This window comes from Moschus berezovskii, chromosome 6 (assembly GCF_049115385.1).
Source record: "Moschus berezovskii isolate FMDL1 chromosome 6, NW_MosBer_1.0, whole genome shotgun sequence".
Classification (NCBI taxonomy): Eukaryota; Metazoa; Chordata; class Mammalia; order Artiodactyla; family Moschidae; genus Moschus; species Moschus berezovskii.
The window spans coordinates 118,171,604-118,187,426 of NC_142465.1; the positions used below are offsets into that span (position 1 = coordinate 118,171,604).

At 50.5% G+C, this 15,823-nt stretch overlaps 1 protein-coding gene across 1 annotated transcript in view; it reads right to left on the bottom strand.

Moving 5' to 3' along the window:
* The window catches only part of EFCAB6 (EF-hand calcium binding domain 6), a 225,018-nt gene that overhangs the window by 80,122 nt on the left and 129,073 nt on the right, over positions 1-15,823 (bottom strand). Inside the window, exons 16-18 of the mRNA XM_055396088.2 lie at positions 15,516-15,630; positions 13,073-13,206; positions 8,458-8,693 (exon numbers count right to left, since the gene is read on the bottom strand). Of these exons, the coding sequence (XP_055252063.2) occupies positions 8,458-8,693; positions 13,073-13,206; positions 15,516-15,630 (485 nt within the window). The remainder of the gene's footprint in view (positions 1-8,457; positions 8,694-13,072; positions 13,207-15,515; positions 15,631-15,823) is intronic.

A 15,823-nucleotide genomic window follows, 5' to 3' on the forward strand; every position in this document is an offset into this window, starting at 1 on the left:
CGTTCAGTCGTGTCCGACTGTTTGCAACCCCATGGACTATATAGTCCATGGAATTGTCCAGGCCAGAATACTGGAGTGGGGAGCCTTTCCCTTCTCCAGGGGATGTTCCCAACCCAGGGATGGAACCCAGGTCTCCCACGTTGCCAGCGGATTCTTTACCGGCTGAGCCACAAGGGAAGCAAGCCCAGTTACAAAACCGCACTTCTATGCCAAGCAATGGTACTGGCCAAGTAGGTACCCCAAATTGAAATTCTTCTCTCGAACCCGAGGGGAGGGTGAAAGGGGTCCCTGTAATCGAGGAGGGGGGTTGGAGAAATCCACGCTATTACCTCTCTCCTTTTCTCTTTCACCATGCTGCCCTGCTGGTGGACCCAGTCATGAGAAGCACTCAACAGCGCAGAAAGACTAACACCTAAGATTCTCCAACCACAAGACCAAAAACGTGGGCTGCTGACTGCTGGAGAGGGTGGGAAGAAATCACAGAGAGGAGAGAGCTAGAGAAAGGGAAGCTCAGACGCATGAAGGAAGTCCCAGGTGCACACGCTCTGATGTGTGCACACTCTCCGATGTGTGCACATGTGAAACTAACCCAAAGCAGCCCAGTGAAAGCGCTGAGAACCTGATTAAGTGTAGTTAGGACTGGCTCCTGGGAGCTGCCTTCATGGGCTGGCCTGATAGAGCTGCAACGGCTCTGAAAAATAAACTGACACTGAAACCACAGGGGCAGGTCAGGACGTGCACTCTGAAACTAACTGGACTGGCTGCCTGCTTTGAAAATCAGTCAACCAGCACACTACCAGGGATCTTAACAGGGACAGTGTGCCACAACAGAACATTAAAGATATCCACAGTACAGTCCAAAATCGCTCGGTACACGAAGGACCAGGAAAATGCCAACAATTTTCAAGATAAAAGACAAACAAGCACCAACTCCAAGATGACCTAGATGTTGAAAATACCATATTTTAAAGCAGCTACTATAATCACGAGGTAAGAGTACACATTCTTAAAATAAATGGAAAGACATAAGTTCTGAGCAAAGAAATAGCAGTTAAAAAAAAAAAAAACCCACTAAAAGAACCCAGTGGAAACTTTAGAACTGAAAAGTTCAACAACTGAAAAAAAATTTTCACTGGATTGGCTCAACGAAGATGACAGAGCCATCAGTGACAGAGCCAGTGAACTTGAAAATAGATGACTAGAAATAATCTGATCTGATCAACAGAGGGAAAAAAAGAGCCTGTCCAGGGACTAGGATACACAGACGCAAAAGCAGAAGCTCCAACATCCAGGTCACCAGAGCCCTGAAAGGACAACAGACAAAGATTGGTCCTGAAAACAGCCTGAACTTTCAGGAATAACAGCGGAAACCTGCTCACATTTGCTGGAGAAGCATAAATCTGCAGATTCAGGAAGTTCAGCAAACCTCAAAAAAGATAAACTCAAGGAAAAGCATGCTCAAACACTCCACGTCCTCCTCCAGGGGATCTTCCCCACCCAGGGATCGAACCCACGTCTCTTACGTCTGCTGCGTTGGCAGGTGGGTTCTTTACCACTAGGCCACCTGGGCAGCCCTCATACTAAAACTACTGATAACTAAAGATAAAGAAAAAATCCTGAGAACAACTTAAGAAAAATGACACATTTATAGAGGGCTTCCCTGATGGCTCAGTTGGTAAAGAATCTGCCCACAATGCAGGAGACTCGAGTTTGATCCCTGGGTTGGGAAGATCCCCTGGAGAAGGAAATGGCAACCCACTCCAGTACCCTTGCTTCGGAAACTACGTGGACAGAGGAGTCTGGCGGGCTGCCGTCCGTGGGGTCACAAGAGTCGGACACGACTCAGTGACTAAACCACCACAGAGAGAAGACCATTTGAATGACTGCAGACTCTTCCTCACAGACTGGAGGGGCCAAAAGACAATGGAACAGTTTTCAAGTGCTTTAACAGAACAATTGTCAACTTATAATTTTATATTCAGGAAAAAAAAACTGTTAGGAATGAAAGAACAATAAAGATATTATCAACAAAGGAAAACGAAGATAATTTGTCTCCAGTAGACAAGCTAATGGAAATTCTTCAGGGGAAGGAAAATGACAGCAGAGAGAAAATTGGAACCTCAGAAATAAAAGAAGAGAAGCAGAAATGATGAATATAAGCAGACATTTTTCTCAGTGTTCTGAAATACATGAAGCATGAATGGATTAAAAATGGAAGAAATAGACAAATGCAAAATTATTGTTGGAGACGTCAGCACTCCCCTCTTGGTAACTGGCAGAACTAATGGAAACTAAGCAAGGGTCTGAACACTATAACCAACTTGATACAACTGACATTCACAGAACACTCCACCCAGCAACTGCCAAATACACATTATTTTCAAGTATACGTGGGATAAAGAGTCTGCCTGCAAGGCAGGAGACCGGGGTTCCATGCCTGGGTTGGGAAGATCCCCTGGAGGAGGGCATGGCAACCCACTACAGTATTCTTGCCTGGAGTATCCCCATGGAAGAGAAGCCTGGCGGGATACAGTCTTGAGGGGTCGCGAAGATTCAGACACGAGTGAGCGACTAAGCATAGCACATTCACCAAGACAGACCCTTTCTAGGGTTATAAAATGAACCTTAACAAATTCAGAATAATTAAAATCATACAAATCATACATACATATCTAAACTTAATGGAATTAGATTATAAATCAATAACAAATAGTTGGAAACCACAGAAACATTTGGCGGAAAAAACATCCTTCTAAATAAATCCATGGTTTCAATAAACAGTCTAAAGGGAAATTAAAAAATATTTTGAACTGAGTAAAAATAAAAACTACAACGTGTCCAAATTTGTGAAATGCAGCTCAATCAATGCCTATGAGAAAACTGACAGCATTAAGAAATAGTTCAAATAAAAAATCTGAGTTTTCAGCTTAAGAAAATAAAAATGCAGTTCAAACTCCAGTTGACCTTTGCCCCACACAAGTTTGGACTGCACAAGTCAACTTATATGCCAATCTTTTCAATTAATACATTGGAAAATTTTGGGGGGATTTGTGATAACTTGAAAAAACTCACAGATGAGCCACACAGCCTAGAAATGTTGAAAAAATTTAAGAAAAAGGTATGTCATAAATGCATAAAATATTTGTAGACACTAGTCTATCCTTACATAGGCATAAGGTAATAATATAAAATTAATGCCTTAATTTTCTTCCTGATTTATAACTTTACTTTCAAAGAATTACATTACCATGTAGTATGTCTCTCCCTCTCTTGCCACACCCCCTCATATTGGAGAAACTGAATATTAGTCTGTCATCACAGGTAAGGGTTTTTTATTTTTAGAGTAACAATGATTCCAATACTGCATTCTGAATATGATTGTAATATTGTATGTCATGGCTTTGCAGGTGGCTCAGTGGTTAAGAATCCACCTGCCAATGCAGGAGACACAGGAGACACGAATTTGATCCCCAGCTCGGAAAGATCCCCTGGAGGAGGAAATGGCAACCCACTCCAGTATTCTTGCCTAGAAAATTCCATGGACAGAGGAGGTGGGTGGGCTAAAGTCTCTGGGGTGGCAAAGAGTTGGACATGACTGAGCATGCATGCACAGACGCGCTGTATGCCATAAAGATTTTACAATGATTAATTCATTACTATGTAGGCTACGCTGCTGCTGCTGCTAAGTCGCTTCAGTCGTGTCCGACCCTGTGCGACCCCATAGACGGCAGCCCACCAGGCTTCCCTGTTCCTGGGATTCTCCAGGCAAGAACACTGGAGTGGGTTGCCATTTCCTTCTCCAAGGCATGAAAGTGAAGAAAGTGAAGTCGCTCAGTCGTGTCCGACTCTTTGCGACCCCATGGACTGCAGCCTACCAGGCTCCTCCGTCCATGGGATTTTCCAGGCAAGAGTACTGGCGTGGGGTGCCATTGCCTTTTCCAGGCTAGGCTACCAGGTAGCAATTGTATCAGTTACACTAAGCTCCATTAAGGCAGTCATATTGCTGCTTGCTATCCATGCATGAATTGTTATACCTCTAAGTAAACATGAACTTCTTTTTCACATTATCTTTCCATCTCTGAGGTGTAGAGTCGACACCAGCATGTCTGCCGCCCACGTGCTTTGTATCATATGAGACAACACAGACATGGGTACCGGCAGATGATTCATCCTGCAACAGACAATGGGAACCCACAGCACTGATAAACACTGTCCTGTAAATGCATCTTCTCTCCTTTACGGGTCCAACCCCTGGGTTGGGAAGATCCCCGGGAGAAGGGGAAGGATGCCCACTCCAGCATTCTGGCCTGGAGAATTCCAAGGACTGTATAGTCCTTGGGGTCGTAAAGAGTGGGACACCACTGAGCGACTTTCACTCACTCACTCACTCATGATTTTCTTAACATTATTATCTTTTCTCTAGCTTGCTTTATTGTAAGAATACAGTATATAATACATATATAATCTGCGTGTTAATTAACTTTTATGTTATTTGTGAGTTGTCTAGTCAGCAGTCATCTATTAGTAGTTAAGTTTAGGGGAGTCAAAAGCTCTACACAGATTTTTGACTGGGGGGGTGGATCAGCTCCTGTGACCCCTGTGTTGTTCAAGGATCAACTGCGTACTTAAAGCAAGAAGGAAGAGAAAGTATTAAAGAAGAGAAATTAATGAAATTATACAGAAAAACAACAGAGAAAAAGGAATGAAACATAAAGCTTGTTCTTTGAAAATACCAATAAAATTAATAAAACCTTCAGCTAAATGGGTCAATGAAAAAGGAGAGAAGACATCTACTACCAATACCAAAAAATGAAAGCAGGGAAATCACTAAAGACCCCACAGCCATTGAAAGAACAGTAAGGAAGTACTGTGATCAACTTTATTCTCATGAATTGAACAGGTTAGACAAAATCGACCAATATTTTAAAAGACACAAATCATTAAAACTCAGTCAAGAAGTAACAGAAACCCTATAACTATTAATTGGATTTACAGCTAAAATTCTTCTGAAAAGGAAACTCTAAGACGGAATGACTTCATAGGTGAATTCCATTAAATATTTAAAGAAGAAATAGCAAATGTGTATGATCCAGAAAATAGAAAGTGGCATTCATGACATTTAGAAACACAAAAAGGGCATTTATTTTCTTTATGAAATAAAGCTCCTTTTATCTTGCAATTACCGCATGGGCACACGGAGCCCTCTTAGAACAGGACAGATCGCGGGGTCTCTGTGAGCCTGATTTAATGACACTAGAGCTGTCTCATTATTCTAGGAAACATGCAATTGTTTTCACTCACTGTTTCCAGTTATGCCAAAAAGAAAAAGGAGACTAAATAATAACAGGAAAACAAACACACACAGAGTCTCCCAGCAGGATGATATCATATTGAAATGCATCACCACTGCCACAGTACCCCTCAGTTTTCTGATCGCACTGCCCTAAGTGTAACAGCATCTTTCAGAAAGGTATAAAAGACACCAGGGACCCCATCCTGGTCTTCCATTAGCTTTCACTGAGCACAGTAGAGAACTGAGAATTCTTCCTTCATGCCCAGATGGCAAAGGGAAGAAGACCGAGATCACAAGATGTCTCACAGTGATTAGATGAACCAGAAGATGTCGGTGAACTGGACCACAGAAGCCTAATCTCCTGATGAGTGAGCGAGGGATTCACATCTAAGAACAGCGAGGAAAGCTGTTTTCAGTCAGTCACTCATTCATCAGGAAGGACTGGGTCATACAGTATTTTGTGACAAGAAGCTGACCGTCTAGTTTTGCTAAGAAGACACTTGACAGCGTTCTTTCATCTTTGACGATGTACATGCACCAAAAGGAACTTGGTGTGGGCTGTCAGCAGATAAATGGACAAGGCCCGTGTGCTTTAATCAAGGGAACAGACGATGTAAATGAACCAGGTCATTGGACTAATCACTCTAACTGGTATTTACACATCTAAAAATGAAAATGCTGTGCAGTTATGAAGCAAACAAGATGGTCTTTCTGTCTTCAACAAAGTTATGAACCTTCAAAGTTTTCAAAAGTGTTGCATTTTGATGATGCAGGTGGAAAGTGAAGGCCCAGAATGCACAGGGGTCCAAGTGAGAGGGTGCAATGGCTTCTAAAAAGGGAAGGTGTCCAGGTTTGGCTAGTGGAGAACAGTGAGACTGGGGGGTGCAAGAGACCAACTCTCCACACAGAGGAGGTGGCCCCTCCCCACAGGCACCCTGAGTTCCAATCTCTGTCCACTGCCCATCACCTGGGTCCTTCTGGACCAGTCAGAAACTCTCGAGACCCCAGTTTATCTGCAGACTCAGGTAGCCATGCCTCCTTGAAGGGTTGTAGCGTATGAAAAGATACATCTTCACGATGCACAGGTTCGGGCCCCAGCCATGGGAAGGCTTGGCTTTCTAAAGCAATGCCTTGGTTGTGTCTCAGAGCTCGGACTACACCAGACCCTTCGGGCCCAAGCTGGTCTTCCTGGATGCAGCCTCTGCATCCATCCTCTACCTTGCGGCTGCTGAAGGATGTCGGCATGGCACAACACGCCCTCCGACACGCCACGGCAGAGAATCCTCCCCGGCCTGCAGACCAAGCCTGGCGCTCAAGCCCCTTCTCACCCGGCCCTCCTGCAACCTCAGGCCTCCTCTCCCAGTGTGCATGCCACTCTGTGCCCGCACCCTCCGCCTGGTCCCTGAGTGTGCTCCACACTCCCCGCTCTGCGGTTCTGCAAATGCTGTCCTCGGCTCTGAACCACAGTCCGGTAACGCGCACCGGACAAACGCCTCCTCACATCTCACGATCCAACTGAAATGTGCTACTTTTCCTGTTCACCTCAAGCAGGCCTGGTCTCTCCCCTCCCTGTGGCACTTCACATATCCTTGCATTCCTGTGTTTTTGTTGTCCCAGTTCTGTCCCGAGCCCCTCACAGAGAGTGTTCATCTCATCCACCTTTGCACCACCGAGTCCTGGGGTGACGCCAAGCTCACAGCAGACCCTCGGAAAACGTGGGAAGGATGAACAAATAACACAGCTAAGACGGCCGAATCACGTGGATGGGAAGACTGCACTTTGTGGTTGAAACTTTCCATACCCGTTCTGCATACGTTCTCCAGAAAGTTCTTTCTGAAGGATATTTTCTTGCTTTGTTTGAATGTTAAGCAATCAAGTCTCATATTAAAGCTCCTCACAACTGGAGCAATTGGAAGCAGGTGTCCAACTCATGTGTTCCATGATCGCTTCACTTAGAAAGAGACTACAGCGCTTTTCTTCCTTGCCAGCTTTTTAAGTAGAGACAAAATAAAACCAGAGAGTTCCGCAGGGAAAATTAAAGGGCAAGGTCAGCGGCCTCTGCAGCCTGCACAAGAGGCACAAGCCCCGGTGACAGGGGCTTCCAGGGGCTCCCCTCCTGGGGAGTGCCCTTGTCTGGGGGTGGGCACTTGTCCGCAGCCCCTGGGGCTGGAGGTGCCTTAAGGGCAGAAGGGCCCAGTGAATGTCACTACTGGGCTGAACCACTGAGTACCAAGGGCAGCCCTGAGCCAGCAAAGTGGAGGGTAACATTTAAAAAAATATTGATTTTGTACTTGTAATAATTGGTAAGGGAGGAGCTGAATGTCTCCTTCATCCATGCCTGTCAACAGATCTCAGTGGGGGAGGAGACTGTGACACATCCCAGGTAAGATGGGAGGCCCGTCACTGCTTCAAGGCACAGGTGCCTTTACTGAGCGATGCTGAGGAGACGAACAAGTCACGGCCCCAGCTGGACGCAGAGATTCTCCTGCTTGAGTGAGGCTGGCGTGGGGTGAACAGGGGTGGGGGCGGGGAGTTCTGCCTGTGAAAGGGCTGGAAGGGGTCCTCGCATCTCCCAGAGTGGCTGGCACTGCTGACCCCAGGGTGTTAAAGAGACAAATACGCAAATACGTGGGTGGATTTCTGTACGTGGAAAAAATACAGAGATGACACTCAGTTTCTACCAATTACCACAAGGTGCTGTGAGGTTCTCCAGGCCAGGCTTACTGCCCAAGTTAAGGACTCAGGCCTGGAGGAAGTCCACGTGTTCTCCTGACAAGCACCCAGCACCGCCCTCTGCATGCGGTGCACCCAGAGGTCTTGGAAGGCTGAGCGACACGCCTATCTATCTGGCCCTGGGTTCATGACAACAAGAACGTACAAGTACGCGTGTATATTTACGTGTAAATTAACAAGACTGGGATGACGCACAGTGAAGTACAAAAAAAAAAAAAAGATGCTCACGGGTGCTCAGATCAAGTGTATCTTCTCACCTGTCTGCATTTTCTAGTCTTTCTACACTGAGCGTGTGATCCTGAGAGTGGCTTTTCTTCAACTAAGGAAAAGACAGAGTGAACAGGTTGGGGGCGGCAGCCGCCCCGCCCCCAGCCCCGGCCCTTGGCACTGTGTGGAGCCCGTGTGGACACCGCCCCACGCTGGCCTCTTACCTGAGCAGTCTCTGGGGCGCGACATCATCCATACTGAACGACCGCTCCTCGCACAGGTTCCGGAACTCCCGGAAGTTTAACGTGATGCTGAGCCTCAGGCCGAGAAGGCCCAGGAGGCGCTCGAACTCCTCGTCCTTCAGGTTGAAGAGCAGGTGCTGCAGCAGGCGGTGGAGGTCGTGCATGGTGAGGATGCCGTCCCTGTCAGTGTCCATCTTAAAGAAGGCGGCGTACGGGTCCTGGAACCGGGACACAGTGTCACAGCCCGGTCCCCCGAAACCTGCGGCCACCCCCCCACTCACGCCCCGCGCTGTGGACTCATCCCCAACAAGAGGGAAGGGCCGCGCTTCTGCTGTGGCTTTTTTTGGAGATTTCCCTGCTCCGGGAGTACTTTTGCCATGGTTTGCTTTCCCAGGGCAATGATGAACTCTGTCCTCAGGCACCCTCTTTCAACGCTCAGAGTTCAGGAAAGGGACGGGAGCGGCTTTTCTTTCCCTCCTGGTTCCTTTGTCTTCTGTGAGTGGTACTTCCAATATTAGAAGCGAAGACCGAGTAAGCTGGAGCTTTCCAGCATATATAAAAATCTGGTCCTCGATGTTTTTATATGGCTTTTGGAAATGATAACACCTTTCAGAAAGGCAGCTGCTGTCTACAGGAGAACAGGCACTGCGCTGAACTCCGCCAAGGAGCTGCCCAGAGGATGGGCCCTGGTTTGACGCCTGGGCTGAAATGAAGGCCCCGCCCGCCTGCCTGAGCCCTGCCTCTGCATCTGCAGGTCGCGCTGCGGTGACTCCCACTTTGCAGGTGAGAGAACAGAGGCTGGCAGGGAACCTGCGGCTGCAGCCGGGCTGTGGGTCTCAGGGCACATTCAGTGGGGCAGGCTGCTCAGTTTCCAAGCCCGACTCTGCCCGATACTAGCAGAGTGACCGAGGAAAGAGACTGAACCCCGCCAGGCTTCTCACCCATCACAGAGGAGGACAGAGTCCCTGCCTACCGGGTCATCGTGAGGACTGACAGTGCCAAGCAGGCGAAGTGCTTAGGGGTAGGTTCCCTTAGGGTCTAAATCGCTGTTTGGTACTATTACTGTTGCCTGAGGTCGGACAGCCAGCGCCCGGCAGTGGGATCTGAATTGGGTCCATCTGGGCCAACACCCCCACTGCCCCGACTCAGGCTCCCTGTGTCTCTGTCTTGGAGCGCAGCCGCTGCAGCTGTCGTCCCGACCCCCGGCCCCACCAGCACCTCACACGGCCCCGCCGGGGTCTCTCCGGCCACTCTGGGGGCCCTGCCTGCAGCTCCGTGTCCTAGGGCCCTCCACAGAGGCCACATAAAGCAGGACCTGCTTTGACTCGGGTTTGAAATCAAAGCCAGCTGGGGTTTGTGGAAGACCTACTTGTACTCACTCACTCGTTCACTCACCAAAGGTCACTCTGCACCAGCGTGTGCAATCGCTACGTTAAACATGGTGGGAGCCAATGCCAAGGGCTGCCCCTGCCCCTCAGAGGTGCCACCAGCCAGCAGCCTCGTCCCCGGGGAGCACCGACTGCTGAGACCACGGGACTGTCTCTGCCACGGACTCCCTCCACGTCGCAGCTCCCAGCCCTCCCACAGCAGCCAAATACACGTCTCCGAAGGCTTTGCGGCATCTACCCTTGAATGTCAGAAAGGCCCAAATCAAACTCCTGGCCCCCAGCTCATCCTCCGGGGCCTTCTAGCTCAAGAAGTGGCAGCGCCTTCTTTCAGCGGCTCAGACCACAATCTGGGGAAAGCAGCAGAATGTGTACGGACACAAGGGGAGGAAGGGCACTGGCCGGAGCGTGACCCGGGGTCAGGGCAGGGTCAAGATGGGTCAGAAAGGGGCTCCAGCCAGTCAGGCAGGGCCCTGGCTCATTCTGAGAGAAAGGGGCCACCCTGAGCAGAGCAATGTGTGGAGACCACACCCTGCAGGGTCAGGCGTTCAAGACAAATGGTGAAGCGAAAATCACAGTGGCCAAAGCATACGCATAGAAGATGCTATTTCTGTGTGGTGGTGGGGGAGAGGGGGACTCGGTCCTGTTTGCTTTTTTTAAAAGATACCTGAATCCACAGACACGTGCCTGAACCTCCAGAGATCCTGTCTAGAGGGTGAAGTTGAAAGTGAGCCCACAAGGGCCACGGGAACCTGTGCCCAGGTCGCGACCTCAGGTCACCAAGGAGGTCTTGGTGTCTGCTTTCCTCCCAGCAGTCAGGAAGCGGGGATGCCCCTTGTTTGCTAAAGTGAATTATTTCCTTCCACTGTTCGTGGCCTCTGGCCTGGCCTGGGAGGGTGAGGCCACCTGGCTCAGCTTTGCTGCTGTCCATGGAGCCACCTGCACTGAGATCCACTAATCTGGCTACAGATCACTGAGCAAATAGCAGCAGCAGGATTAACAGCATTTTCAACTAATACAAGATAGATTTTTCATTATTGATGGAGAGAGAGATTCAAGAATCTCTCACAAACAGGAACTCAAGAGAGGAGATAAAGTGACTGGACCTTCCAGCCAATCACCAAGGCATGCTCTGTTCCATTTCCACACACCCGTGAGGGCAACGAGCGCCCGCCAGGGTCCTAGATGTAACTGACATCCGAGTCTGTATCAGGCATACCCTGGCAATTAGGGGTTCGCTTGTCTCACCCACTAGGTTATAAGTTCCTTGCAGGATGGAGTGGGCATTGGTGAATATTTATTAAATCAATCCATTAGCTAATTATTTAAAATAGAGACCGTCTTAGGAAACATAGGACATACGGGTGCTGTAACCAAGCTTCACTGATAATAAAGCCAGGAAGACGATGGTGCCAGCAGGGAGCTTGGCTTCTCTGCGGCCCCACTGGGAAAGACGAGCGACGGGACAGTGGGAGGGGCCAGAATAGGGGTCTGGGCTTTCACTGGTGGGGTAGCAGGTGATGGCCTCTCAGGGTCCGGCTGACCAGCACGGGGGGCTGCTTGACCCAGTGCCTCGACGTCCCCCCGCCCTCTCTGCCTCCTGCCAGGCTCTCGTGCTTCAGAGAAGCAGGCGCTCCACCTGATAAGGACCCCTGCCTGCTCCGTGCTCTTCTCGGCTGGGCACCACGTGGGATTAACTGATGAGGACTAACCCTCCTCCCCGTCTGCTTATGACGGTCGTGTGTTTTCAAACCAATAATCAGGCATGGTCTGATGGCTGGGCCATCGGTCAAAGTCAGAACCATCCTGCAAATCCCAGCCAGACAATCGTAAGTGTGTCTACTGTAAAATGGGAGCTCAGTAATAACCAAAATGAATCTCCAATTGGCAGTCCGTGCCGGGAAGATGTTTCAAGCACGGTAAACTGGCTGCCCTGCTCCTGGGGCTGGCCCCACCCACAGGGCGCTCCACACCGCCCCTCCCCTGGACCCAACATTGTTTCGTCTGCTGAGCTGTTTGTGTCTCCACGCCCTGGGGTCTCCACGCCTCAGTGTCTCCACGCGCCAGGTCTCCTCACCCCTGGGTCTCCACTCCCTGGGGTCTCCACGCCCTAGGGTCTCCTCACCCTGGGGTCTCCACCCACTGGTCCTCTGCCCCATTTTGAAGCTAAATGGTCAGTTTATCAAACTGATCTTCTTTCCCACTTTAATGACCCTCTTTTACTTCCCTTGTGGCCCAGCTAGTAAAGAATCCACGTGCAATGCAGGAGACCTGGGTTCGATTCCTGGGTTGGGAAGATCCCCTGGAGAAGGGAACGGCTATCCACTCCAGTCTTCTGGCCTGGAGAATTCCATGGACTGTATAGTCCAAGGGGTAGCAAAGAGTCGGACACGACTGACTACTTTCACTTTCACTGTACTTCTCAACACAAAAATAGTTGAGGTCATTCTGCCCCTGCCTCTGTGTTTGAATGGCTGCTATTTCCCCCATCTTTTTCATTACAACTTCTGCATGCAACCCACGCCTCAGTCATGCAGAGCTGGGAGCTTTCCCAAAAGCCCGTGACCTGTCTGCCACCCACCCTGAGTAAGCCCACTCTTCTATTTTTTGCTCCTTTCTTTTCCTGGCCAGCACATGCTAAGGGTTTAAGATTCCATTTGGGGGTCACCTCCTCCAGGAAGCCCTCCTTAATGGTTGTTTTCCTTGTGCCCCCATAGACAGTACCAGTCCCTCTATGACAGCCAATTGCAATGTGTCTGAATTGTCTGTTGACCATCTGCCTTGCACTGGACTGAGCTCCCTGAGCAGCTTTCAGCAGAGAGTCTGACTTATGACATGTAAGTGCACGAAGCTTGTTTGATGAGTGCAGGAGAGGAGTGGATAGGATGGTTGAAAGGACCCTAATTCACTGTAACTCAGGTTGTCATGACCCTTCCCGCCCCTCCCTGTCTTGTGAGGAGGGTCTCCTTACTTCTCTAACATCTTTGAGGGGAAGAAGGCAGGCCTAGCTGAGTGTCAGCAAGGGAGGGCAGGGGATCACAGAGTTAAGTCCCTTCCCCAGAAGGGGAGAAGGGGCAAGCCTGAGTCTAGGAAGGAGAGCTCTGAGAAGGGCTGGGGCTGCAGGGCTCATACCTGCTGTGGCTGAACAGTGAGGAGGACGGGGCGGGGGGCTGGGTCCAGATAAGGCAGGCAGCAGGGAGGTCGTGATTTACCCGGAAGAATTCCTTCAGTCTCCGGGGGAACTGTCTCAGGCACTCTTCAGCAGTGACAAAGTAGCTGTCCAAGTCACATTTGGGAAGATCTGGAGTCTGGGGTGGGGTCGCTTCTGGCCCGTTCACCTTACAACCTGAAACAGCGAGTCAGGAGGCTTCCGTTAGCGGCGGGCGCACCTCTTTACTTCTGTCTCAACGCTTAGCTTCGTTGGTCCCCAGTCCTGCTAGAACTCTTGACGGCACTACGATCCTGTGACGGAACATGGCGTGAGCTCTGTTCTGATCTCAGAAAGGTCCCTGTCACCACGAGAAGAGCTTGTTCTCAGACCATCAGGGCCACCCTCTCACTTGGCACATTTCCACATCTGGCTCCTCCGTCCCTGCTCCAGGGCAGGGACCACATCCTGCTTGTCTGTCCCTTCATTACCAGAGGCAGAGAAGGAAGATTCCTGCCCGTTCTGTTTCCCAGAATCAGGTCCTAAACGCAGGAACGTATGATTCAGTCACTGGGCAGGTTCTGCCCACGTTTGTGCTGGATGTTAGACTGGAGGCCTCCGGACAACTTCTGGACAAACCTTGGCCCTTTCCACGGCCCTAAGAGGCAGAGTCTCTCCTTGAGCCTGGTTTTTGCACAAGGAGACCTATTACTATGCCCATTCTACAGACGAGGACATAGAGGTCCAGCTTCCCCAAGGTCACAGAGCTCATGGGCCGCTAACCCAGACCCGCTGGCTTCCAGAGCCCAGCCAGTGATGACTGAATGAGGCCGTCTCGCTATTCCCTGAAATGGAGGAAGGAAGTGTAACCTCCACTTAAAAACCAGCCCATTTCCCTGAGGTTGGAATGACTTGAATGTGGCCTTCTCTAAAGCCAGGCTGCAACATTGGACTTGGTTTAGGACGCGACTCTCTACGTGTGCTGTAACCCCACTCCCTGATGTGGTCTGGGGGATGAATGGCAGGCAGGGCCCCTGGAACTCATGGGCACCCTGTAGTCCAGCCTTGAACCTGGCCTCTGCCTAGCCTGTGCCTGGGTCTGGAGTGGCCTCCCCACCTCGGGTTTGCTACACCCGGCGGGTAACACCTCCCCCTGGTGCCGGATCCCCTCTGCTTTGCCCAGCCCCACCCCCCATGACCTGGAACCTCCATCTCCCCACCTCCAGCATCTGGTCATGTGCTGGGGGGACTGATGGGGGACAGAGGAGTGGGGCAGAGGGGGAAGAGAGGAAGCCGCAGGGCGAGGTGCCCGCTCATGACAGGCCCCCTGCTCTGGAACCTTGGGAAGTCACTGCTCACCCTAGGCTCCCGATTTCCTTGCCTCGGTAACGGATGCACCAGGGCACCAGAAGCACTAACATAAATGTGGGTTCCTTTCTCTTCTTTTTATTGCCTCAACAAGGTCAAAGCGAATAGCCAAAGAAAGTATCAAAATCCTAAAATTCCACAGCTTCTCATGTTGTCTTTGGGGTAGGGGGTTGCAGGACCTCTCTCCTTTAGGATCAGCAAATGAAATCTGGTGGGGGGGTGGAGCTGGATGGGACCTTCCTCTTTCCTGGCGACGAGTCACAGCTGCCAGCTCCTTGAGCAAGACCCACTGCACTATCCAGTCACTGCCCAGACCAACCCCGGGGGAGGACACGCAAAGCAAGTAGGGGTCTGGATTCTTCCCTGTCCAACCTGCAGTGCTTTCATATAATCTGTGGACTCGTAGCTATATACATGGGATTTCTGCAGCTTTTCCAGAGGGCTTATTTGTCCAACTAAACTTCAGTAAGAGTGGAGACAAGGGAGGGGAGAGACGACAAGAGCTGAGAAGTGGGAGGCTGGGTGCTGGTCGTCCATCTGCTGGGTGTGTGGCTGGGAGAGCAGAACAGGTGCAAGGGGCAAATGGGAGGACCCAGGCACTGAGCAGACTGTACTGTGGACCCCGGCGCTGAGCAGACCGCACTGGGGACCCTGAGTCCCCTGACAACCCTGCAGGGCAGGGGGAGGGGAGGGACAGGGGCCGGCTGATCAGGGCCAAGTCTCTGAATCTTTCAGAACCTCTGGGCCCAGAAAGGACATGGTCCCCACTGGTGCACAGGTGGCTCTGATGACAGATAACCAGCATATACTTTTAGGAGGAACACCTTAGAGGACACGAGGTGTGACTGGAGGAGCACAGGCTTGGGAGTCAATTTTAGAAACCATTTGTGCTCTTACTATTTGTAGAAGGCTCTGCCAGACAAAATTCGGCACTCACAGTGCAGCTGAGTCGGGGGGGGGGGGCAGGGAAAGGCCGAAACATGGATAAAATTAAACAAGAATGTCTGTTTCAGTCTTAGGACGCACGTGGTTTCCACATCTCAGCTCACACTACATCAACCCAGCGGCCTCGGGACCCCATGCAGAAAGACCCGTGGGGCCCTGGGTGGGAGTCAGGTTCATACTTGGCTGTTAGCTACCTTCGAATCCCGCTGCAAAATCAAGATAACTCATCCCTTCTTTCTTATATCCTAGTTTTGTGGTCAACAGAGCGTACTGATCATCATCCATGGGCATTCCATTATCTTCTAGGACCTGACGAGGAAGGCAAGTGAGGGGGAAAGGCTGTTAGGTGGTTTCGGGTCTTTGCTGGCTGAGCCCTCCAGCCCCGCGACGAGCTCATCACCACAGCCCTCTGCGGGCCAGCCTGGTTGTTACTTGTCTGCTCCCACCCCCAGGTTCGCACAGGCAGGCGCGGGTGTCCTGGGGCTGGGGCCCTGGGCAAGGC